Source organism: Castor canadensis, chromosome 11, assembly GCF_047511655.1.
Source record: "Castor canadensis chromosome 11, mCasCan1.hap1v2, whole genome shotgun sequence".
NCBI classification, from domain to species: domain Eukaryota; kingdom Metazoa; phylum Chordata; class Mammalia; order Rodentia; family Castoridae; genus Castor; species Castor canadensis.
The window spans coordinates 80960570-80986625 of record NC_133396.1 but is presented as its reverse complement, the minus strand read 5'-3'; the positions used below and the strand labels follow the sequence as shown (position 1 = coordinate 80986625).

At 42.4% G+C, this 26056-nt stretch overlaps 1 protein-coding gene across 5 annotated transcripts in view; it reads right to left on the bottom strand.

The window, feature by feature from the left end:
- Nucleotides 1-26056, bottom strand: part of Rgs8 (regulator of G protein signaling 8) — a 64049-nt gene that overhangs the window by 29812 nt on the left and 8181 nt on the right. For 2 of the 5 annotated variants that reach the window (XM_074047287.1, XM_074047292.1), the window contains exon 1: nucleotides 9377-9437. The exons of 2 other annotated variants lie outside the window; for them this stretch is intronic. Coding sequence is in view for 1 of the 3 variants with exons in the window: in XM_074047286.1 (XP_073903387.1) it covers nucleotides 9377-9478 (102 nt within the window). In the remaining 2 variants the exon portion in view is untranslated. Of the gene's footprint in view, nucleotides 1-9376; nucleotides 9605-26056 lie in introns of those variants that run through there. One more of the 5 variants, XM_074047286.1, reaches the window with a different exon arrangement.

Genomic DNA, 26056 nt, shown 5'->3' with positions numbered 1-26056 from the left:
GCCTATACTCTCTCTACAACAAAATTAGAGATAAGGGCAAAATAGTTTCTGCTGGGTATTGAGGGGGTGAGGGGGAGAGGGAGGGGGCGGAGTGGGTGGTAAGGGAGGGGGTGGGGGCAGGGGGGAGAAATGACCCAAGCCTTGTATGCACATATGAATAATAAAAGAAAAAAAAAAAAGAACTTGATTCTAATGACTCTAACAGGAGAGTTTTTCCTATTGTCATGCCAGGACCCAGTCCCTCTGGGCAGATCTATTGGTGCATAGCCTGACAATAAAATGATTCTTCCATAGCTATTCATTTCTTGATGCTTGGATGCTTGGATGAAATCAAAATTCTGATGCTTGCCTCTAAGGTGACTCATTGTCTCTCTCTCTGATAATGTCCACAGCACCCTTCTGTTGGGCAAAGGAAATTTAGTGTTATAAAATGAGATGCAGCAGGAAAGTTTTCTGTTCTTTGTAACTTATGCCTTGAGCCCTGATGCTAGCCCAAATTTAGAACTTAAGCCAAAATAGGATCTTTCACTTCTGGACATTTTCTAGGTACACAGTACCACAAGAAAAAGAAAAGGACACTTCTCAAATCCAAGATGAATTTATGCCATATAGCGAGTCCACAAGGCTAATGTTCAATGAACATTTAATATGTGCTAGACACTGTGCTCAACATTACACTTGACTTATCTTATTTATCTCTCACTACAAATATACAAAGTCAACTCATTTATCAGCTTCTTTATAAGCCCTTTATATGTGGCAGAGCTGACATCTGATACTAAACTCAGAGCTATCATGCCCTTTACTCTAACACAAAGGCATTGTCATCACAGAACTCTTCTCTACTAAAATGGTGGGGGGCAGGCCTTCTCCAGTCTCATACTGATAACCAGGATGCAAAGGCACTGGGAGAGAGGGTGGGGCTGCAGATGAGCCCAGGTCTCAAGTGGGGGGGCTGATCAATCCTAAACAGGCATCGGAATCTTCAATTAGTCTTCACAGAAATAATAGAGTTGCAGGAAATCAATAGGTCACGTGCTTAAGAAAAGATACGTAATTAACAAAGTTTTAAAGGGAAGAATGAGAATAGAAGGAGCAGAGGGCCAGGGCGAGGCTGGAGCCGGTAATGAGGAGGAGGAGGATTAAGTCTATCCTTCCCTGTGCTGAAGAACTGTCTAGTTTTCCAGTGAGACAATAAAACAGTATCAACACTTTAAAAAAAAGGAAGAAAGAAAGAAAGAGCAGAGGGACAACAGTCTGTGGACATGTTTAACATGAGGAAAAAGGAAAAATTAAAACTACTCAAAATGTTTTTACAAAACCACTCCTAAACAAGAAGTAACCACAAAGCACCCCAGTTTGAGAAGTGCAGACCTAATACAAGTCCCATCTACAAAGGGACTTCAATGTAATCTTCCAAAGAGACAGGTGCATAGAGAACTCAAAGTAGAGCACTCTAGCATGGAGTTCTTTCCTGAGGAAGGCGGCAGGAGAAGGCAAACAGATTTGTGCACTGGGAGGATGGAACGCATGCACTTGAATTCTGCATTCTCAGGCTGAGCCCTGCCAAGCACATGGAGTTCTGGATTCTTTTCTGGCTAGTGCTCCTGACTTACCGTCTGAAAACTGGGCTCAGGACATCTTCACTGGCCAGGACTTCTGGTTTTTCCCAGGAAAGTTGTGATAACAAGCCATACTCGGTTTCCATGGGCAGCTGCCCAGCACCCTCTTCTCTTACCAGTCTACAGCTACCCTTGAGAAACTTGCCCTTGTCAGGTAAGGACCACTGTCCGCTCCTCTCCAGAACCAGGGCTCCAGTCCTGCTGCTCCAAGCTGCTTCCCCAGAGCTCTGCTGGACAGTTCCACCTGCCTTAGACTCAGTCTGGATCCCCAACAACCACCTTTTCTCTTCCAATCCTCCCCTCCTGCAGGGCTCCCTCTGTTTGGGTATTCATGACATCACTTTATCCTAGTCCTCTGGGGTAACAAGTGTAGATATTCTGGGTTCTTTTTCTTCATTGCTCTTGCTGAATTAGTTTTTTAATCTCGTTACATTTCTGAAACAATCCTTAATTTTAGCCCCTCTCATCTGTTGGCACTGCCTGTCATAGGAGCTCCCAGCATAGAGCATGTCTCCCTCTTAAATGATGGATTCTCTGCCCCATTCCCCCCACACCCCCCTACCAGCAAGCTCTCCCGCACACTACACCACCATCAGTTACCCACTGAGCAGACGCCGTAAAGCAGATAGTCTGTGCAATCATCGTTGATGGGCTCCATTGCAGCTCCTTGCTTTGCCTGACAATCAGCTGGTCCCATTTACCTATGCAGCTTTACAGCCTGTTGTTTTCTCCTCTTTTTTTTTTCTCCTCTTTTTCAGAAGGAGCCCTCCATCCCAGTGCCACCACCTCCCTGACAGCCCCATCCCAGTCTTGATCCTTTTGCTTTATGGTTTTCTGATTGTCCCGTCCAACTCCAAAAAGACAGACCCTGTAATTTATTCCTCTTGCTGATAATTCTCAGTGCCTCCATGGATCAGATGTTTAATAAGTTGAATTTGCCTTTGAATTCATGAAAAAAAATTTGAAAAATCACCAAGCACCCCTTATGGCAGTTGACTTCTGCAGTCTCCTGGTCAGGACTGAAGTCCACAGAATACTAATGGCTTTCCCAGGCAGCATCACAGGTACAGAAGGTTTTTATAAACTATTCCAACAGCCTGGTCAGGACAGGATAGAATTAATCAAGAGCAAAAGGAGTACCTGGCATTACTGCACAGGCCATGAAAATATAATTAAATTGAAGATAAAAGGAATTAAAATCTGCCATATAATATTTTTAAAAGCCATGATAGTAGAAGAGGAGGTTTATTGCTAAATGCCCCCTGTGTATCTATTTAATCAACATACCCCCTAGGATAGCACCACATTAAAAGCTTTTAATAAAACAGTCATTTGGATATTGGATTTGAATTCTGGTCAGCATGCTCAAGCTCTTCCGCAAATCTTTTAAAAGCAATTTCCACTTCGTAGCTTCCTAGTAACAGTAGAAACATGAATCAACATACGTTGCATTGATTTGGGGTTTCCATGGAGACTGGAAGGACACAGGGAAGGGAAGGACAGAAAGAGGCCACTTGGCCCAAAATTCTACTTTAAGAAAAAAAAAATATATCTCACTTTCATTCCTCTGAGTATTAGCAGCCTCATTTTCTGTTCATCAGTTCAAGCATCCAGATATTTAATTTGGAATAACCCTCCTGGACGCCTCATGAGGGACCATCAGAGGGACAGGGAGAAAGGTCAGCTGCTAAAGCTGACAGCCTGTGGGATTTGCAAAGAATACCGAAGAAGCACAGAATGTGGACTCAGAAGAAATGGTCTTTGGTTCCAACTCTGTCATCAACTAGCTCCATGACACTAGCTACACTTATTAGACCTTTGATCACCAACTAACAAGACAAAGAGCTTTGAACTTCAATTTTTTCATAAGTAAAAAACAAATGAGCACATCTACCCTATCTATTCTCCGGGGTGGATATAGGAAAGAAATGGCAAGTTCTGCGGGAAATGCTTTGTAAATTCCAATACACTGTCCCCTATTATTACATTTAGAGATGACCTTAGCTTCCCTTTAAAGGGAATTTCCCTGGTGAGCAAGTATATGCAGAACAAAAATAAATAAAATTTAAAAGATGTCTGATTTGTAGGAGATGTAGACGAAACTTGGAGGAAAGCCCCAAGCATCAATTCCAGCTCCATAATTTTATAGACCTGTAGGTGTAGACAAGTTATTCGCTCTGCATATCATTTCATCATGGGTAAAATAAAGATAATAACAGTACTAATGTCATGAGTTTGTAATAAGGAATAAGTGAGACAATGGAACAGGCAATGTTTACCACAATGCTTGATGAGCAGCAAATGACTCTTGGATGTGAACCACCTTATCATTCTTATTGGCCTTATCAACTCTGTGTCATCATCTGTAAAATGGGATTAGAAGTCCCACTCTTTCCCTGCTTGATGTAGAGGGATGATTTAGATGATGTTTGCTCAGCTATTTAACAAACTGTTTGGGAAATGGTACTATATAACTAGAATGTTATTGTTTAAAGATTCATTTTTTTTACTACCTGCTCACTGAGGTGATGCAAAAATATATAAGATAACACATCTGTATGCATTTTAGAGTGTCTAGTCTCAGTGGATGGGAGTTATGTAAGTCTGTTACCCTTCTTGTTTCTTCTTGTTCCTCTTGGACCTTCGCTTGTCTCTTTATACCCACTGCAGGCTTTTCTTCTCTCTATCCTTTTACCTTTATTCAATTTTTCACTCCCCCTTCCAGCTGTGTCTAGAAAGCATTTTTTGTGGGGGGGGGGGCGCTACTGGGGTTTGAACTCAGGGCCTCTCTTTTGCTAAGCAGGTCCTCTACCACTTCAGCCATGTCCCCAGACCTAGAAAGGAATTTTAAAGTTGAACTTTGGACACTTTGGTATCTAAACCTGCAATTGCTCTGTAGGGCACTTAAAATCGAATAGCACAGAGATACTGAGGAAAATGACACAAAATTGGGAGTCAAAATTACATAATGCTGTCTCTCAGACAATGTCATCAATGTTTTTAAAAATACACATCGACCAAATTCAATTATAGACTTTATATTGGACCCTGATTTACATCAAAAATTATTAAAATTTTCTGAGCATGGTGGTAGACACCTGTAATCCCAGCACTCAGGAGACTGAGGCAGGAGAATGGCAAGTTCAAAGCAAGTTTGGGCCACATAGCAAGATTCTGTCTCTAAATAAGTAAATAAATTCGATAGACAATTGGGAAAAAAATGAACTCTGCTTGAACATTTACTGGTCTTAAAACTGCCCTTCCCCTTGGCTCCTTTACTGGCTCCTCCTCCTCTGCCCCCCCATTAAAAACCCTAACTTTTCCCCTCCTTTCTACCCTGGTCTTACTGTTCTTCTCTCCCCGCATGCTGCCTGGTAATCTCATCCTTGCCCATAGTCCTAAGAGTATTGGGTATCATTTCTCCAACTCTAGCCCCCTCCCAATTGTGTAGATTTCTATAGCCTGTGGGTTACTAGACACACCCCTCAGGTATTCCACAGGCACAAGAAATGTAAATATATATCAGAAACTAAGCACATTACATCCCCTTCTTTTCCAGATCCATTTTATCTGCTGTCCCACTTCACCCACTCCTTAACCCTCAAACGCACACACACACACACACACACACACCATCCACTGAGTCACTAAATCCAGAAGTCATTAAAGGCAACCCCTTTTCTCTCATTTCCTATCCTCAAACAATTATCAGATCATGCTGATTAAATCTCTTTCATAGTTTTCAAATCTGTCTCCTCCCCTTCTCTCCATCCCTACTACTATTGTCCTGGTTCCCATCTTCATGTTCCTAGGTCACGGTCTCTGGTGATGTCCTCATGGTATCTGGTCTCTGTCCTTAAACTCAGCTCCATTCCGCAGCTATAATCACCTGCTTAAATCACAACGACTCTCACACTCTATAAGCACTCCAGCCTAAGCATAAAATTCAAGCTTAATAAAGATCCTGATACATTAAACTCCTTACAATATGGGTCCGGCCTCCCTTGGTTGCCCATCACTCTCCTGGCTTGAGCTCCAGCCTCCAACAATTCCACATTGCTTACCATCTTGAGCATGTATCCCAGGGCTCTACGTCTCTAAACCTCCTTTATTCCATTCCCTCTGCCTAAAATGCCCTTGACCTGAATAAATCCTACTCATCCTTCAAGCAGAACTTCAGGACCACTTCCTCCGAAAAGCATCCCCTGCACATCCCAGTGTTGTAAGTGACTTTTGTGCCTCTGTGGCTCCTGGGCATATTTCTTTACCTCAACCTTTGGCACAGGAAAGTATCCTCAGCTCTCTTCTCCTACCAGACTCTAAATTCATCAAGGGCACGGGAATTGTATTCATTCATCCATTCAACTAACATTTAAAAATTCTACATTGCATCTCCTATGTACGTTACATAGGCAAATGATGTGCTTTTCATCTGTACATCTCCAAAACTTAGCATAGTGCCCAGCACCAAGTAAGTGTTTGTGCTTGTTGAATTGCCTTGAAGCCACCAAGAATAGGGTGTGTGAGACAATGTTTGTGTTTGGAGCAAGATGGTAGCTCACAGGGGCAGCACAGAGTCATAGAAATGGCCCAGACTCTAGGGCAGGTGACAAGAGTCCAAGCTCCAACTCTGTCCCTTCATGCCAGGTTCACCTTAACTTAGAACTTTGCTTTCTTATCTCTAAGTCAGAATTACTAAGGGAAGGCCAACTTCCTTTATTACTCTGTAAGAATTCTCTGAGGTGGCTGGCGAAGTGGCTCAAGTGGTAGAGCACCTACCTTAGCAAGCGTGAGGCTCTGAATTCAAACCCCAGTACCGCAAAAAAAAAAAAAAGAGAGAGAGAGAATTTGCTGAGATAGAGAAGCAAATATGTAAACTATTCAGCCTTATGAAAACATGAAATCACATTGAGAGCACCAGTGTCAGAGAAGGCAAGTCCCTACACCAAATGGGGTGGAAGTGGAGTCTGCAGTAGGAAGAGCAGTGAAGCTGGGGACAGGGAAGCAGGAGAACCTGCTGTTCAAAGCCTCGGAGCTGAGATGTAAGCAGGAGGCACAGCCACAATCCTCCTATCTCTCAGTGCCAGGTTATCAATCTCTTCCCCTTCTTAGACAGTAACAAAAGCTTTACCATTTGCTGTCAAGGTCCACAGCTGTGGGCAGAAAGCAGCTTCAGCATTCTCCCCCTCCTCTGAATATAAAATAAGCCCTTTCTAATCCTCCATTTTTAATGACTCCAGGCAATAGCTCTCCTGTCCTCCCTTCGAGCTCCATTCTAGACAGCCACCTGGTTCAGGCAGAAGGGAAAATCCACAGCCACCAAACCCAGGGGTTTACTTGCTGCAGCAGCAGAAAAGGAAATAGTGCCAGGAGGACTGGGACTCTGGGGACAGTTCTCCCACTGGAATCTGATCCTAAATTCAGGGCCCTCTGAGAAATGAGAGCTTTCAGTGAGATAGATGCCTTGCTTTCGGGCATGTGCCTGGTGCACATTAATGTCTGCAGTGGAGGCGGGAGGAGGGACGAGGGCTGAGTGGGTGCACTCTGATGCACAGAGATGCCGAACAAATTCTCTCTGACACTTTTCCTTGACAGACAAGGCCCTGGTAGGAATCTACCTTTAGCCACGCAGCTTTTCTGAGACTCTTCTTCCAAGGACTTTTCACTGAAGAATTCAAGAGACTTCTGGAAATTACATAGAGAATACTGAGCAAGGTCCTGATGATAATGTTTGTATTTCCAGACCTAAGCCACAGGTAACAGACAGGAAGCAAGGGGATGTTGCTAGCATCTCTAAAGATGTAGGTGTTTGGCAAAAGGGAAATAAGAAAGTACAAAACGGAGAACCTGGGATAGGACTGACAGGAAAAATATCCCAAGCCATAAGCCACTGTACATAACACACTTGAGTAGCACAGTCACGACTTAGAAAGTGCTTTCACTTCTCTAGCCAAACTTGATCTTTTAACCTCCTTGAGGCTCACTTTCTCCTGGGAAGTTGGGGAGTATAACAACACAATGTGGGGAAAATATCTAGCAAAGTTACTCAGCACAACTGGACTGTGGGAGGCTATCTTATTTCTTTTAGTTGAACCTCACAAAATCCTTTGAAAGTAAGAGGGACACTCTTTATTGCTCCTATTTTCCAGATTACCAAAGCAAAGCTGCTCAGCAGCCCTGAGTGAAAGACTCTGGGTTATTCAGCTAACAGTCCTAGGAAGTCTTGAACCCAGGGCCTCTGGGGCTTTTTCCAACCCACCAACTTTTCTGAATGTCACTTCCTGCTGCTGCTGCTGCCCCATCACTGAGATCCACATGAGGGAGTGGAGTCTTAAGGCAAGTATAGAGTGTTGCTCAACCATACATCCACCCTCTCACGCAGTCCCCTGGGAGTACCTGGCATTTGTGGACATGGCTACTGTGGTCAAGGAGCCACGTTGTCCAGGTGAGAGTTCACTAACCCATGGGAGAAAGACCTTAGCCTCAATAACAGGTTTAATTCAACTGGACCAAATATGAGCAGGTTTTCAGGTTTCTTCGTATGTGAGGCACTTCGTAAAATTTTGATAAAAGTCTAAAAGGATCTGATGCACGGGGTAGCTCCCCATGATCTGGCCATCCTGAGAAATGGGTCATGCTACCCTCTATTCCACACTCACTCACTCCCTCTGGCCGTCTAACCCTGGCAAACACTTTTCCAGGAAACTTACTCTAAGGACAAGCAGAGAGCAAACAATTAATAAAAACTAGATTACTGGATTGACTGCTCACAGGGCTATCTATCCCCAAAAGAATAATAACAGCTATCATCAGCAGTACACCACGATGCTTGTTTAGAGCATTTAATTTTTTCCAAACACTAATATGATCTCATGAAAACAGCTCCCACTTTGCAGCAAGTCCTCTATCCTCCAAGAAAACCCCAAGGTTTTCCAAATCTTTTGGAAAAAGTGATCTGAAATTAACCCAAAATGCAGATTCATTTAAGCTTTCCTTCATTAGAATGTGAGTACCCAAAGACCAGACTCTACCAACGATGGATTGATGTAGAGTATCTCTAACACAGAAAGAAGGAACACCCTCCTCCTCCACACTCCAAAAAAAGTCACTAACCAGACATGTCAGGGGCCTATCACCTCCTGTAGGTGGTATCTGTGCCCTCAAGTTGCTGCTTAGATAGAAATTGGTGGCCTCCAATGCACTTTAATCTCCCTCCAACTCATGGAGATTGTGAGTCCTTCTGCATCGGAATGTGTCAGCAGCCTTAGTCACCGGCAACACTGGAGACCTGCACGCTGACTGAAAGCAAGACAGATGCTGTGTGGGGCCAGATTGCTGAGCAGGCCACCCATTCAAACATCAGCCGAACAAGACATGAATGGAGCTAAAAATAAGGAGGCCATGCCACAGTCCAGGTATCAACCTACAATACCTTCAGAGCCCTCTAAGGAATCTGAAGGCATAAACAGGATCCCTTTTGATCCTGAGCAGTTTGCGTTGAGGAGGATGAAAAACAAAAAAGAGCATTTGTAGCTTAGCACTTAACTAACTAGGAAGAAGAGACGATTCCCATCCCCTTGCTTTGGACAGGCTTACCCTGCTCTGAGGAGCTCTGTTAGAGGATAAATGGGGATCATGACAGGAAGACACTGCCTTTTCTGCCCCAGGTGTCCTGTACCTTCCAGCAAAACTCATGGCTGGGCTAACCCATTCAGGTACCCATTAGACCCTGCTCCAAGCAACTGCTCTCTTACCTTTCTGGTGGTGGGGAGCACAGTTGGGAAGATGTGGCTCGTACAGTCCCCAGTTGGGCATGGCTCGGTGAGGCCCTGAGTGACAGCCACCTCCTGATACATGGGAGAGGGGGGCCACCCCACCACAGCCCCCTAGAATAGCTGTTGCAACATGCTGCTCTCAGCTGGCTCTGCTCCTTGCCAGGCTTTGCATCTCATGAAAAGGGAAAGAGCAAGCCAGCCGAGAGAGCGCAAGGGAGGGGTGGGGAGGCGGAGGGAGGGGAGGGGGCACTCTGACAGATGATGCACACTGCCACGCAGTCGGGGGAGGACCGCAGGCTTGAGCAGGATGGCACTGCCTGTGTGGCTCTCCCGCTGACAGCTCGCTCATTGGCAGCTGGCTCTGAGGGGCTAGTGGCTCTCTGGAATTCAGGAAGAAGCAGAGCACAAAGGGGATGGCAGAAGGTGGAGGTGGGGGTGGAAGATCACCTGGGCACAGGGGGTGAGGCATGGTAATGGCATGAGGGGAGAAAGGACGACCTGCTTTTGCTGAGAATCAGACCAGGGCAGAAGCATTTGCTTTATGTGATGGGGAAGGGAAAAAGAAAAAGCCCCATATTTCTGGCCTGGCTTCACGGTTGTCTCTATCACCCCCAGTAATCAACAAAGCCTCTTTGGCTTAGGATTTGGAATGGCTAGGCAATTTATACTGAGCTCAACTCCAACTTTCTCAAAGAGAAGGGAAAAAACAGACATGGATAGGTATTAGGCAGGAAATTCTCAGTGTCTTGTGCTGAGACAAGTCTGAGGTACCCGCTCTGCCACCTGCCCAACCTGTAATGGGAGGGGTGGAGGTTCATGGTGGCAAGAATGGAAACAAGAGAGAGGAGGGATGGAGAGAGCATGTCACATGATGCTCCTGTCTGTAAAGTTCCATTTGGATGGTCAGGAGCAAAACCTTCTGGACAGCTTGGGCCAGTGCCCAGAGCCGTTTTTGAGCACAAGAATCACTATTCGAATACATTCCAGAGTCTACAGGCAGCAGGTTCACTGCACAGGCCCGGGGCTGACAGTCAGCAGCTCTATTTACAACCATAGGCAGAGAGAGAGGCTGACAGGGAAATAAATAAACAGTGGAAGCCAGAGAGGTCCAAAGGAAGCTGCAGCTGGGAACTGTCAAGGAGCACACAAGCACAGCTAATGAAGGGAGAAGGGACCTCAAGCCAGGGCCTTCTCTGGTGGGAGGGAGCAGGATGCAGAGGGGGCAAAGAGCAAGGCAGTGGCAGATTTCTAGGAAACAGTTCTTCCCCACTGCAAGCTGGGTCTCTTCCATCAGGCCTGTCTCCAGAAGTCCTAACCAGAGCTGACCGCAGAGATGACCCCTTAGGGAACAGTTGCTCCCATCAGGACATTTGCCTCTGTAGCTGCTCCTATCACTGTTTTTGCTGTTGCCTACATCACTGTGTCAATTCAACAGTCAGGTCAATACAGCAAACCACTGTTGGAAACCCACTAAGTGTTGTTATAGATACAGAGAAGACCAAGACATTCCTGTCATGTCTGGTGATCCAGAGGAGGGGAGAGAGATTCAAATAACTGACACTAGCACATGGATAAGTGAGCTGAGTATTCAAAGACATCATGGAAATTCTGGGGAGAAGGCACAGAGGAGGAGAGATTAAGTCCAACTGGGAAGTCAGGTAACACAGTTACCTGCGGATTTCCACCAGCAGAGCTCACTGGAATGGAGAATCCAGGGCTGAGGAACAGCCTGGGCAAGCAGAGAATCTACAGAGGCCTGGTGTGTTTGGGGAGCTGTAAGGGTTCTTTCTATGGAGGCAAGAGTAGAAAGTCCAGTGTGATGGGAGGCCATAATGGAGGATTAAGCATTGATCAAATCATTTTTACCTTCATATCTATGTTTGGTTTTGGTTTTGGTTTTTGGTGGTACTGGGGCTTGAACTCAGGGCTTTGAGTGTGGTAGGGATTGGTTGAGCTCTGTTGCTATTCCAGACTGAACATGAAGAGGAGATAGAAACACGGCACTGCATGGAAGCTGTCTACCTGAAAATAAGAGATGATGGAATAGATGAAATCACTCTGAGCTATAAGAAAAAAGGGGTTGAGGGCAGAACCTTGAGAACTGACCACATTTTAAAAAGCAGTAGAGAAACAGAAGTCAAGCAAAGAAACAGAAAAAAAATTTTTCTGATAGAGGGAAAGTAGGAGAACCAGAAGAATGAAGTGGCATCAAAGCCAGGAGAGATGAGCTTCTGAGAAGAATTAAATACGGTGGAGACATCAGTGTCGGTGAGAACGGAGGTGAAGATGGGAAACCTTGAATTTAAGGCATTGGTGATCACTGAGAACCTGCCTTAGAGTAGTGGGCCTTAAGCTTAAGAAGTATGAGAATCCTCTAGAGCTCTTGTTAAAACACTAATTGTGGGGTGGGTATACCGTCCCCAATTTCCAATCTAGAAGAGTATAGGGTGAAGGGTAAGAATGGTCTCAGGGCTGACAGTGAGGACGACAGCTTAGAGCCTTGTACCTTGGATGTTCATGTCACTGACACATGCAGAAAACAATGTTTGTATAAGACACTAGAGAAACGGAGCCCAGAGCCCTGCCAAGCTGCCCAAAGGCTCGGGGAAGAAATATGTCAGCATATGAAAGTGTATGCTAAGCAAATGGGTTGGGAAGGTTTGGCTTAGAGGAATGAAAAGAAAAGGGGGTCAAACAGCAAAATGTGACTGAGTGACCAGACTGTCAAAGCAACAAAAATGGATTTGGATTTTTTTGTTGTTGTTTGTTTTATGCTACTGGGGTTTGAACTCGGGGCCTCCTGCTTGCTAGGCAGGTGCTCTACCACTTGAACCACTCCACCAGCCCTTGGGTTTTTCTTCACAGAACAGGTACTCTCTTGTATCTTTGTATCTCCAATGCCAAACCTGTATCTAGCATGTAGGAACACTCACTATTTGTTAGAATAAAACTGAATTGAGAACTTAAGCTGAGGAGGGAAAAAGGTTTTAGCTTTATCAAACAACATCAAGGTGAAGTTGCTTTTGGAGAGTGAGATGGAGAAATTGTCAACTGCAGTAACTACAGAATCAACTAAACTAATATAAAAAATGCAGAAATAAGGAAGAAAGGCATCCAGGTTTAAGAAGGAAGAAACATTTCTTAGCCTATCTCTGGCCAAGAAATTCCAACCCTCTCTTGGTGCAGGGAAAGTGGATGAAATAGTAGACCATGCTGTGGTCTGTGGTATGGCTACACAGACTTACAATGAAGTACTTTCTAAATGGTACATATGCTTCATCTGAAGAAGTTGGGTTGGGGGGAATCTTCTGCTATTGTGCAAGTCCCTGTACTAATTCACTTGCCAATTTTCACTTAGAACATTTTTTCTTTTTTTTTAGCATGGAAAGACTTGAGTATTAAGAGGGAGAAATTAAAGAGTTCGGACGTATGAGAAACTTACACTGTCTAACACCTTGTCTTGTATGGCTTTTCTTTTCAATGAAATGAACTCCCCATTCACTTGTAAAATATTTGACATCTTTTTATTGTCAGCATCAACTGCTGTGCCTGTCACCTAGTAAATGGCCTCCCAAAATTAATAAAGAATGAGGAGGATAAAGGACATGGGGAGGAAGGAAGGAAGGAAAATAACAAGTCAAGATATAAAAAGATTTGGAAAGGTAGGGGAGCAAGTGCAAAGAGGGTGTGGAAGGCAAAATGATGACCCCCAAAGATACCCTCACCTAATCTCAGGAGTGTGTGTGTGTGTGTGTGTATACAACGGACATTGCAGATTTGATTAAAGAAGACTATCCTAGATTGTCTGGATGGGTCCATTCTAAAAACATGTGTCCTTAAAAATGGAAGAGGACAGTAGATAGGTCAGACACAGTAGATAGGTCAGACAGAACTAAGTCAGATACAAAATAGAGGAAGGAGCAGGAGAGATTCTAAGCAGGAAAGGGATTCCAACCTGTTTGCTGACTTTGAACTGGAAGAAGGCAGGAGCCCAGGAATGCAGATGTCAAAAAAGTTGGAGACCACCTCAGTTAATAACCATCAAGGATACAGGATGTTAGTCCTGCAAGCACAAGGAATTGAATGAAGCCCAAGAATCCAAAAGAGCATGGACACAGATCTTTCTGAGAGCCTTCAGGAAGGAATATAGACCACCAAACACTTGAACTTAGCCTAGTGAGGCTTTCAACCTCTAGAACCGTGTAATAATAAATATATTATTTAAGCCACTACCTGTGTGTATGTGTGGTAATTTGTTATAGCAGCAACAGAAAACTAATACTCTGGGTCTGTTCTTACAGTAAGGGCATTTCTTCACTTAAACAGGGGCAAAAAGCAAAAGATAATGAATATTAACAATGTGGAGATTTCGAAATTAGATGACTTCTTTCAGTGAAACATGAGGTCTAAATATCACCCTGAGAGTATAACACACACACACACACACACACACACACACACACACACACGCGCGCACACACACACAAGTGAATGTCTGAGCTCAATCTTAAATAATTTGTTAGATTCCCTTCCCTTCCCAGGCATATCTTACTTTCAGCAAAAATGGCTGCCGCTCTCTGATTGATTGCTCATGACTGAGGAGGACCCTGCTGTCCTTCGGAGTATTGTCTGTCACAGGGAACACAGTTGTGCTTAAGGTTTAAGAGAACAGTAGAAGAGGCTGCCTCCCTTCACAGGAAAAGAGCACCTCTGGCAGTGAGAAACCGAGCCTATGAGCAGGACGAGAGTAAATAAACAGTAGAAACGCAAGCAGAATAACCCAGTCCTAGGGTAGGAAGAAGTCAGAAGATTCCAGGTGGAAAATAGGATGGATCACAGAGCTTAAGCCTTGCAAATATCTCAAGGTTATTTATAAGGGATAGAATTTAAAATATCTACCCAGGAACTATGTTCTCAGCCTTCAACTCTGTCCACCTCTCCCTGTCCCATTTCGTTGGCCAGCAGGTGAGAAGGAGGGAAAGCAAAGGCCCTGGAGCCAGAAAAGCCCTCTGATTCTTACCAGGTCCAGCCTTTTACCAGTTTTGTGACCTGAGTAAGTCACTTAACCTCTCTATGCCACAGTTCTTTTCCTGTAAAACAGGATAGTCATTATACTTGCCTTTCAGGGTTATTATAAGAATGAATGAGTTTATATGTAATATCCCCTCTGTTGCGTCATGATTCATGCCCCCTCGACATCCCAAAACATCCTCTACTTGTCCTAGTATAGTCCCCTATGTTTTAATTCCCTGTTTTCTTGTTTGTGTTATTCCCACTAGACTGTAAGTTCCATGATGACAGGGACTAAACTTCTTGTTTCATTCTGCTTTCTTCATCTTAACCCAGGTGCTCAAAATATCAACAATGAAATGGAGTTTTATCTCTTGACTAAAATTAATAAATTCCTGGAGTATAACCAGAGATATTTCAAATGTGAATTAGTTCCCAGCTCTGTCTCTTTGAGCCAATCACTTAACTTCTTTAGGTCTCCTCTTCCATTAAATGACAGGTCTAGATTGGGTTATCTATAAATTTATCTCCAATACTATAATTCTATGCTCCATGTTTCCCCTAGTATCATCTGAAATTAATTTTAAAAGTAATTTGGACAAAAGCCACACCATGATTTGATAAGACCATTTCTAGGATATTATTAACAGGTGCAGTTAACAGGGTTGATGTGATGGCCCCCTAGTCTGTCATGGCTCTCTGTATCCATGCCCCTGGATGCTCTCTCCCATACTCACTCAGAATTACACATGTAACTTGCTTTGGTCAATGGGACAATAACAAATAAGATGCAATTAGAGACTCTCAGTCCTTTGCTTCCCTTAGAATCCTGCTGCTCTCACATGAAGAAGCCTTCACTGCTGCTTGGATGAGTAGAAACATGTGATCCAGTCACCACCATTGTCCCAGACAACAGCTAACCAACTGCCAGACACATAAGTTCGATCCCAGTAAATAATTCAGCCACAAACCAATCCACCACTAACTGTTGACACATGAATGAGCCCAACCAAGATTAGCAAAACCAGTCTAAACCAAAAGGATTATCCAACTGAATCACATACTTATAACCTAATAAGTGGTTGTGGTCTTAAGTTTTAAGATATTTGTTACACAGCAAAAGCTCACTGATATATCATGGATTAGTACAAGCTTTAGCTCTATACTCTAAATGCCAACCATTTTTAATTTACCCATCCCAACCTCATTTCTAATATTAAAAGAAAAACTAACATAGGCAACTAGATAAATTCTTGGCTGTATTAGAAAGTTTATTTTTGTTTATGTACTCTGAAACCTTGGTCGACCCTTCTTTTCCTCAAAGTGTCTAACTTAATAAGGCACAGTGTAAGAATATCATTACTAGGGCCACTCTTATAAACTCTCTCTCTCTCTCTCTCTCTCTCTCTCTCTGAAATAGGGTCTTGCTATCTCAAGGGCTGGTCTGGAACTTGCTATGTAACCCAGACTGGCCTCTATCTTTTGATCCTCCTGCTTCAGCCTCCCAAGTGCTAGGATTATGGACATGCCCCACCACACCTAGCTATGGTTTCTTCTCTAATTCTCACTCTCCCTACTGCACCTCAGTCCCTCTGTCAAAATCCATCCAATTTAAGAATTTACCAACTACTCAACTCATAGGAATCCCATTCTCCTCAATGGTCCTCTAAACCACTCATTGTTTCTGAAGTACTGTTGTTCTAAACCTAGTCTCTGTCTACTTCTAAACCCTTGGGTCTAGTATCCTGATTTCCAACCTATCTTTGTAACATAACAATAGCTAGAAAACATAGTAACTTAGTAAAATAATCATCATTTATTATAGAACATGTATCTCCAAATCACTGGGCAATTCCACTGATCTGGGCCAGGCCCCACTGATCTTGGAAGCTGGCTGATGAACCTGAAGCCAATTGGTGGACCAGCTGGGGCTGGCCGATCCAGAATGGTTTCACCAACATACCTACAATTTGGCTGGGGTAATAGAGGTGACTGGGCCTCAGGCTTCTGATCATCCAATCATCCTTCTAGTTAAATACACTCTTTTTATTTATTTTAATGACAGAGGTAGGACTCTCAAGAGAAGCACCAGAATTTCAGGTACCTCTTTTTTAAATTATTTTATTTTTAGCATATAATATTGTATAGGGGAGGGGGATACACTGTAATATTTACATATGTACTTATAATGTATCTTAGTTAGCTTTATCCCCTCTACCCTTCCCCCTCCTCCCCTTTTCTTGGAACAAGTTCAACAGGTTTCATTCTTCTATTTTCATATATGAATACAAAATACACCCACCATGTTCACCCTCATTCACTCTTTCCTTATGCCTATCCCCCTCCCACAGGTACTCACCCATGGAAAAGACCTGTTTTACTTTCCTGTCTATCATCTTGTTAGAGTACATATTGATAGTTCAAGCTGGGTTCACTTTGGCATTTCAGATATGTGTATCTCATGCTTTAATCAAGTTAACCCCCGTTACTTACTCTTTCTCTATCACCATGACCCCTTATCATATAACAGCTTAAATGCATTACACTGCATTGTATTCATATACAGATAGACTATTTCAATATTTTTCATTCTCTTTCCTTCCCCGGCCTCCCATAGTCCCCTTAGATAGGCCCACCAATACAATTTTGTTCTCTTTCTCAATATACATATATAATACATATATATGTATCTATAAGAGATTACATGTGTATTTTGGTGTACATTTAAATTCTAGGTCTAGCTTCTACATATGAGGGAAAACATGTGACCTTTAACCCTTTGAGCCTGGCTTACTTCGCTTAACATGATGTTCTCCTGTTCCATCCATTTAAATGCAGGTACCTCTTGAAGCCTAGGTTTGGAACTAGCACACACCTCACTCTACTAGATTTTACTGGCCAAACCAAGCCATAAAATCAGTCTATGTTCAAGAGGTAGGGAAACCACCTCCACAGTTTGATGAGAAAGGCTGTAGTTATCAAAATTCAAAGGCATAGATATGGGGAGAGGTGGAGAATTGGGACCATTTTTAGGATGCCTCCATCATAATCTTGGATTTGAATTTCCTTCTAGACTTTAAATCTCTCAGCTTTCCTTTCTGCTTTCTGACCTTTCCATCAGGTACGAATCTCCACTCAGTTTGCAGTCTATAAGGGGGCATTTCCTAAGCCAGCCCTTCCTTTCAAGAAGGAAATTTAGACCTCATCCATGAGCCAGTTCCCTTATTAAGTAATCTTTCTCTCATCTTGAAAAAAAAAAGAGCCCCTTCAGCTATTATTAAAAATAGATATCTGAACCAGGCTGAACTCCAGCTGACAACTGTAATCAAAATTCTGATACCCAGAGAGGGCAGACCACATAAGAAGAGCCCTTACAAAATGCTACCATAACAAGACTTGATCCTTGTGGAAAGGCAAATAAAAATACTATATATTCTTAATTCTGAAACACAGATTTTGCACACTTTAACATTTCTATAGCCAAGATGTGTCACAATCATGTGATGACCACCCCTCACCCCCACCAACTCTCCCCAAAAAAATAAAGCTGGATTTAAAACACACTTCATCCTTTAATTGTTGGGATCTTATAACTGTAGTGAGCCACCATTCTTCATTGTCAAATGCCACTTGAGTGGTTATTCAATTGATTAAAACTGAAGTAGGAGAAAGTAAGGCCATGAGAGCTGGTAGATCTTTCCTCAACTTCTGTCTGTTAATGTCTCCAATTTAGGGAGTCAGGTGATGGTAATCTCCAAAGGATGAGCCAAATAATCATTTTCCTAACTCAGCATTTTCTAGAATGGCTGAGGATCCTGGAAATACACAGACTTGTGTTCTCCTGTCTCTGCCTTCCCCTGCTACCTTCTATCACAGGAGCAACTGATGAGTAAGATGGAGAAAAATGTAAAATCAGGGAGAAGAGAGAAGCTGGAGCCATATAAAACCTACAAACTGGCTGATAGGCCTTGAATAAGGAGTTGGCATTATCTTGCATTGGTGGTTTGTTTCTTTGCTCGGTTATTGGCTTTATTCTATCCATCATTGCAGTTAAGATGGCAGGCTCTGGAGCCAGACTACCTTGGTTTGAATCCCAGCTCCACCACTTAAAAGCTGTGTGACTTCAGGCAAGTGGCTTAATCCTGTTGTGCTTCAGTATTTGTACTCATATAAATAAACTGATATTTGTGTACTTACAATGATATCTGCCACATAGAAATACTTAATAGTTTATTATTATTACTTTCTACTTGAAAGTTTCTTAAAGAATTTCTTTTCTCTGGAAAGCCAGACATAATTCTATCAGGTCTCAGATAACCTAAAGTCCTTCCCTGATTCTTAATTATTTCCCCCTAAAGTAAAAGACACATATCTCTTTCCCTATCCCTTCCCTAAGATCTTTGTTGTATGTAGAAAGAAATGAGCAATATTATTTAAGTGAGGGTAACTTTGCTACTGAGCATTCATTCTCCTTATTCCATGTTCAAAATTTCACCAGTCCTCTCTGGGCACCAGTGGCTCATACCTGTAATCCTAGCTACATGGAAGGTTGAAATCAGGAAAATCAAAGTTTGAGGCCAGCCCAGGCAAATAGTTCTTGAAACACACCTTCCCCCATCTCCAAAACAACCAGAGCAAAATGGACGAAGGTGTGTGGCTCAAGTGGTACAGCACTTGCTTCGAAAGTGCAAAGCCCTGAGTTTAAAGCCCAGTCCCACCAAAAAAATGTTTTCACCAGTCACAAATTTAAAAATGGTAGAAAACTGGACTTGGTTGTACACACCTGTAATCTTAGCTCTCAGGAGGCTGAAGCAGAAGGATGGTGAGTTCAAGGCCAGCCTGCTACATAAAAAGGCCCTGTCTCAAAACAAAACAAAACAAAACAAAACAAATTCACCCATTCTGGATGAGATCAGGAGGATCAAATTTTGAGGTCAGCCTGGGGAAAATGTTAACATTTTACATGGCGGTGTACATCTGTAATCCTGTCTACTTGAGAGGCATAGGAAGGAGGACCTGAAGCTGTCTCCTGATCCTGCCTGAAAAATAAATAAAGCTGAAAAGGACTGGGGGCTTGGCTCAAGTGGTAAAGAACCTGCTTAGCAAGTACTAGGTTCTGAGTACCATCAACAAAAAAGAAAGTAAAATCTTCCTAGCTCAAGTCAGGTGCTTAGGGTATTTTATTTAACCTTGAAATAATTCTTACAACCTGTGCTCAGAATTCACTGCATGAGTTAGAACAGTGTGTGTGTAACTGTGCACACACCTCAATAATGAACATGTAGTTACATATATTCCAAATGTCTAGCAAGGGCTCAGAACTTACTGCATGTCTGTGGAAAAGTGAGTCCAGCAAAGACATGAAACTATTTGGGAAAAAAATCAGGCTGTTTTTGTGATTCTGAAAAGGTTAAAGCAGAAGACAGGTTACCAAAGAGAAGGAGTTATGACTCGCACATTTTAATTCAGCTTTCCCTATTAAAAACCGCCTCTCCTCCTGCTCTCCTTCCATTGCCCTGCACACCTCCATCCCTGTGCCAAAAAGGTCTTCACAGTACCGAGAGACGGGCCTTCCTTCATTTTATTTCTTCCACCTGGGGTTAGAAACACTGTCGGAATATCCATGGTTGAATGGCTTTTCTTGGCAAGGCCTTAGGTTTGGAAAACAACGATGGTGCTTTTCAAAGTGTGTGGGGAAGGGGTTGGAGTGGAGAGAACTTGAGCTTCTGTGGGCAGACAGCTCCTCCCTCCTCCCTGGGAGCAGGATTAGTTTGGGGACCCAGGCCTCCTGGCAAGGGGCCAAAAAAAGCTGGCCCAGGGCCTTTCCTAACTCTCAGCCCCCAAGAATTGGCACTTGCCACAGGGAACGTGGAAGACATTTTACAAAACAGGCTCGACACGTGCCATATAGCTGTGTCCTCAGAAACTTCCATACAGATCCCTGTTGGAGGCCCTTCTGCCTGTGCTGTGGCTCCCCAAAGATGTCTTCTTTGCTGCAGGGTACTTAGAAATCCAAGGGGATTCACAGGAACCTGGGGATTTCAATGGGAGGCACAGGGAAAGCCTGTGAGTGGCCCACAACGTGCCACAGGCCTGGGGCCTTCCTGGCAGGACGGATATCTCTATTCCTGGAGCCAAAAGTTCTGAGATCTAAAGAAAGGGATCCCTTTGGGACCACAATGAACGCCACGCTCCAGCAGTGCCAGCTCTGTTCAGCTGCTCGATTAATGACACATGAGAAGACTGCAGGCAAATTTAACAGGACAGCAAACCCTTACAGGGAGCCTGCCCTGGATGAGAGCCGGTGCCTCGCCCCCACAAAGCAGACTACAGGGAGGCTTCTGAGGCTTCTTCTGAGCTGTGGGCCAAGGGCAAAACCTGTGAAGGCTCTGCCTCTGTGTCAGCCCCTGAATCCTGAGGGCTTGATAATGTGCCCTGAGCACCTACAAAAGGGAAAAAGGCCTCCATCTGCCCCTTCCCAATTCTCTGCTCTGTGATGGGGGAGGAGACCCCTCAGCTGTTAGGCTGGGTCCTGCTTAACTATTGGCTGACACATTTTCAAAGCTCCTCTCAAAGGCTTTTATGAAACTGCTGTTGCTGGGAAGCAGCTGAAGCCATTTGTCCTGGAAAATGGAAGGAAGCAGGTGTGACCATTCACCCCAATTTGACCCCCAAAACACCCCCCCACACTCCTCAGCTGAGTGGGTTACTTTGTCTGTTTCAATGAGCACAACACTCCCTGATACCTCTGCAGCCCTCTCCTAAACGCAACCTCCCCTAAATGCAACCAACTTGCCGAGTGCAAGGGACTCACGCCTGGAATCCTAGCTACTCAGGAGGCAGAGATAAGGAGGATCAAGGTTCTAAGCCAGCCTTGGGCAAACAGTTCTCGAGACCCTCTCAAAAATACCCAACCCAAAAAAATGGGCTAGTGGAGTAGCTCAAGTGGTGGAGCACCTGAGTTCAAATCCCAGTACTGCAAAAAATAAAAAATAATGATTCGGAATTCATTTAAAAAAAAGAAAGAGCAACACTTTTTGACTTATCTTTCAAGGAAAGGAAGTGCAAATCCAGAGTGAAATTCCAGGGAAGACCCCTGCCTGCAGAAGGCATAAGACAGATCTTCCATCTTCTAAGTCCCAAAGCCTTCATGAAATAGCAGAGGTGATAAAAATCATCTCAGGAAGACCAAACACTTTTTGTTAGATTTCTCATTTTAGTAAGCAAACAAAACAAACAACACTTTACTTAAAAATTAAGGCAATCTAATTTTTGTTACCCGATGAAATGTGGTACTTGAAAATGACTTGAATTTTAAATTTTGCATTCAAAAGGACTCTTTTACAATCATCTAATCTAATCATCGAGCCAACCCACTGGACTACTGATTTTGGAAAAAATCAAGACACTGGAAAAAAATGATCTCAGGATTTATAATGAGTAATATAAACGTGAGATTCAAGTTAGAGTTTGCTAAATCCAATATTCTTTCTAAGCTCTTCAATTTTAATGAATGAAATACATATATTATTAATCATGCTAATAAATCCATCATATAAACTAAACCAATGTCTTTGTTGTATTTTCTTGGGAACATGTTTAATGTGTCAGTGTGATCTATAGGACTCTTTGCCTTCCTATAGCTCTGTCTCAAATAAGACAAATAAGTGAAAATGGTGGCACAGGGAAGTTGGTGGAACACTGTAGATTTGAATTAATGGGCAATTAGCAAGCATTAGATGACTTTGAGTAGAATTGCAGTATCCTAACAGCAGCATTTTAAGAAACTTCATTGAGCCAGAAAGTGGTTTTTTTTTTGTTTTGTTTTGTTTTGTTTTGTTTTTTTCTCTAGTACCTGTTCCCCTTTTCCTATTGGCCTCAGTTGCTTTTAAGGTATCTGCTTTAGTTTCTCTGCGTTAAGGGCAACAAATGCTAGCTAGTTTTTTAGGTGTCTTACCTATCCTCACCCCTCCCTTGTGTGCTCTCGCTTTTATCATGTGCTCATAGTCCAATCCCCTTGTTGTGTTTGCCCTTGATCTAATGTCCACATCTGAGGGAGAACATACGATTTTTGGTCTTTTGGGCCAGGCTAACCTCACTCAGAATGATGTTCTCCAATTCCATCCATTTACCAGCGAATGGTAACATTTCGTTCTTCTTCATGGCTGCATAAAATTCCATTGTGTATAGATACCACATTTTCTTAATCCATTTGTCAGTGGTGGGACATCTTGGCTGTTTCCATAACTTGGCTATTGTGAATAGTGCCGCAACAAACATGGGCGTGCAGGTGCCTCTGGAGTAACCTGTGTCACAGTCTCTTGGGCACATCCCCAAGAGTGGTATTGCTGGATCAAATGGTAGATCGACGCCTAGCTTTTTAAGTAGCCTCCAAATTTTTTTCCAGAGTGGTTGTACTAGATTACATTCCCATCAACAGTGTAAGAGGGTTCCTTTTTCCCCCGCATCCTCGCCAACACCTGTTGTTGGTGGTGTTGCTGATGATGGCTATTCTAACAGGGGTGAGGTGGAATCTTAGTGTGGTTTTAATTTGCATTTCCCTTATTGCTAGAGATGGTGAGCATTCCTTCATGTGTTTCTTGGCCATCCGAATTTCTTCCTTTGAGAAAGTTCTGTTTAGTTCACTTGCCCATTTCTTTATTGGTTCATTAGTTTTGGGAGAATTTAGTTTTTTAAGTTCCCTATATATTCTGGTTATCAGTCCTTTGTCTGATGTATAGTTGGCAAATATTTTCTCCCACTCTGTGGGTGTTCTCTTCAGTTTAGAGAACATTTCTTTTGATGAACAGAAACTTTTTAGCTTTATGAGGTCCCATTTATCTATGCTATCTCTTAGTTGCTGTGCTGCTGGGGTTTCATTGAGAAAGTTCTTACCTATACCTACTAACTCCAGAGTATTTCGTACTCTTTCCTGTATCAACTTTAGAGTTTGTGGTCTGATACTAAGATCCTTGATCCATTTTGAGTTAATCTTGGTATAGGGTGATATACATGGATCTAGTTTCAGTTTTTTGCAGACTGCTAACCAGTTTTCCCAGCAGTTTTTGTTGAAGAGGCTGCTATTTCTCCATCGTATATTTTTAGCTCCTTTGTCAAAGATAAGTTGCTTATAGTTGTGTGGCTTCATATCTGGGTCCTCTATTCTGTTTCTCTGGTCTTCATGTCTGTTTTTGTGCCAGTACCATGCTGTTTTTATTGTTATTGCTTTGTAATATAGTTTGAAGTCAGGTATTGTGATACCTCCTGGATTGTTCTTTTGACTGAGTATTGCCTTGGCTATTCGTGGCCTCTTGTGTTTCCATATAAATTTAACAGTAGATTTTTCAATCTCTTTAATGAATGTCATTGGAATTTTGATAGGAATTGCATTGAACATGTAGATTACTTTTGGGAGTATCGACATTTTTACTATGTTGATTCTACCAATCAATGAGCATGGGAGATCTCTCCACTTTCTATAGTCTTCCTCAATCTCTTTCTTCAGAAGTGTATAGTTTTCCTTGTAGAGGTCTTTCACATCTTTTGTTAGGTTTACACCTAGGTATTTGATTTTTTTTGAGGCTACTGTAAATGGAATTGTTTTCATACATTCTTTTTCTGTTTGCTCATTGTTAGTGTATAGAAATGCTAATGATTTTTCTATGTTGATTTTATATCCTGCTACCTTGCTGTAGCTATTGATGATGTCTAGAAGCTTCTGAGTAGAGTTTTTTGGGTCTTTAAGGTATAGGATCATGTCGTCTGCAAATAGGGATATTTTGACAGTTTCTTTACCTATTTGTATTCCTTTTATTCCTTCTTCTTGCCTAATTGCTCTGGCTAGGAATTCCAGTACTATGTTGAATAGGAGTGGAGATAGTGGGCATCCTTGTCTGGTTCCTGATTTTAGAGGGAATGGTTTTAATTTTTCTCCGTTAAGTATAATGCTGGCTGTAGGTTTGTCATATATAGCTTTTATAATGTTGAGGAACTTTCCTTCTATCCCTAGTTTTCTTAGAGCTTTTATCATGAAATGATGTTGGATCTTGTCAAAGGCTTTTTCTGCATCTATTGAGATGATCAAGTGGTTTTTGTCTTTGCTTCTGTTAATGTGGTTTATTACGTTTATTGATTTTCATATGTTGAACCACCCCTGCATCCCTGGGATGAAGCCTACTTGGTCGTGGTGAATAATCTTTTTGATGTGTTGCTGAATTCGGTTTGCCATTATTTTGTTGAGGATTTTTGCATCGATGTTCATTAAGGAGATTGGCCTATAGTTCTCCTTTTTGGAGGTGTCTTTGCCTGGTTTTGGGATAAGTGTAATACTGGCTTCGTAAAATGTGTTTGGCAGTTTTCCTTCGCTTTCTATTTCATGGAACAGTTTAAGGAGGGTTGGTATCAGTTCTTCTTTAAAGGTCTGATAGAATTCAGCAGAGAATCCATCAGGTCCTGGACTTTTCTTTTTGGGGAGACTCTTGATTACTACTTCAATTTCATTTTGTGTTATAGGTCTATTCAGGTGATTAATTTCCTCTTGGTTCAGTTTTGGATGATCATATGTATCTAGAAATCTGTCCATTTCTTTAAGATTTTCAAATTTATTTGAATATAGGTTCTCAAAGTAGTCTCTGATGATTTCCTGGACTTCCATGGTGTTTGTTGTTATCTCCCCTTTTGCATTCCTAATTCTACTAATTTGTGTTTTTTCTCTCCTCATTTTAGTCAGGTTTGCCAGGGGTCTATCGATCTTGTTTATTTTTTCAAAGAACCAACTTTTTGTTTCATTAATTCTTTGTATGGTTTTTTTGGTTTCTATTTCGTTGATTTCAGCTCTTATTTTTATTATTTCTCTCCTTCTATTTGTTTTGGGATTTACTTGTTCATGTTTTTCTAGGAGTTTGAGATGTATCATTAGGCATTGATTTGGGATCTTTCAATCTTTTTAATATATGCACTCATGGCTATAAACTTTCCTCTCAGGACTGCCTTAGCTGTGTCCCATAGGTTCTGGTAGGTTGTGTTTTCATTTTCATTGACTTCCAGAAACTTTTTAATTTCCTCTTTTATTGCATTGATGATCCATTCTTCATTAAGTAATGAGTTATTTAGTTTCCAGCTGTTTGTATGTTTTTTGTCTTTACTTTTGTTTTTGAGTTCTACTTTTACTGCATTGTGATCAGATAGTATGCACGGTATTATTTGTTATCTAGTTATCTAGTCCTTGGGCCATATCTATGTCCAATTTTCCTTTAGGATCAATGCAACTTTTTGTCCCTTAAAGTGTATCATAAAGGAGGGTCCTACAATGCTTCCATCAAATTGGTGGTTCATGCCTGTAATCCTAACTCTTGGAAGGCTGAGATTGAGAGGATCATGGTTCAAGGCCAACCCAGACAAATAGTTCAAGAGACCTCCCATCTCTAAAATAACCAAAGCGAAAATGGAATGGAGGTGTGACTCAAGCAGTAGAGGCACTACTGGGAAGAGCTAACATTACAGGGTTGAACTTGAGGATCTCTTTACATGAAGTCTCCTATCTAGCAGCCTGGAAAACAAGCACTATTCACAAAGGATTTGACTTCCAGTTGGTGATGGGGCCAGACATAGGTGAAACTGAGAAGTAGGATCCCAGTCTAAATAGGCAGA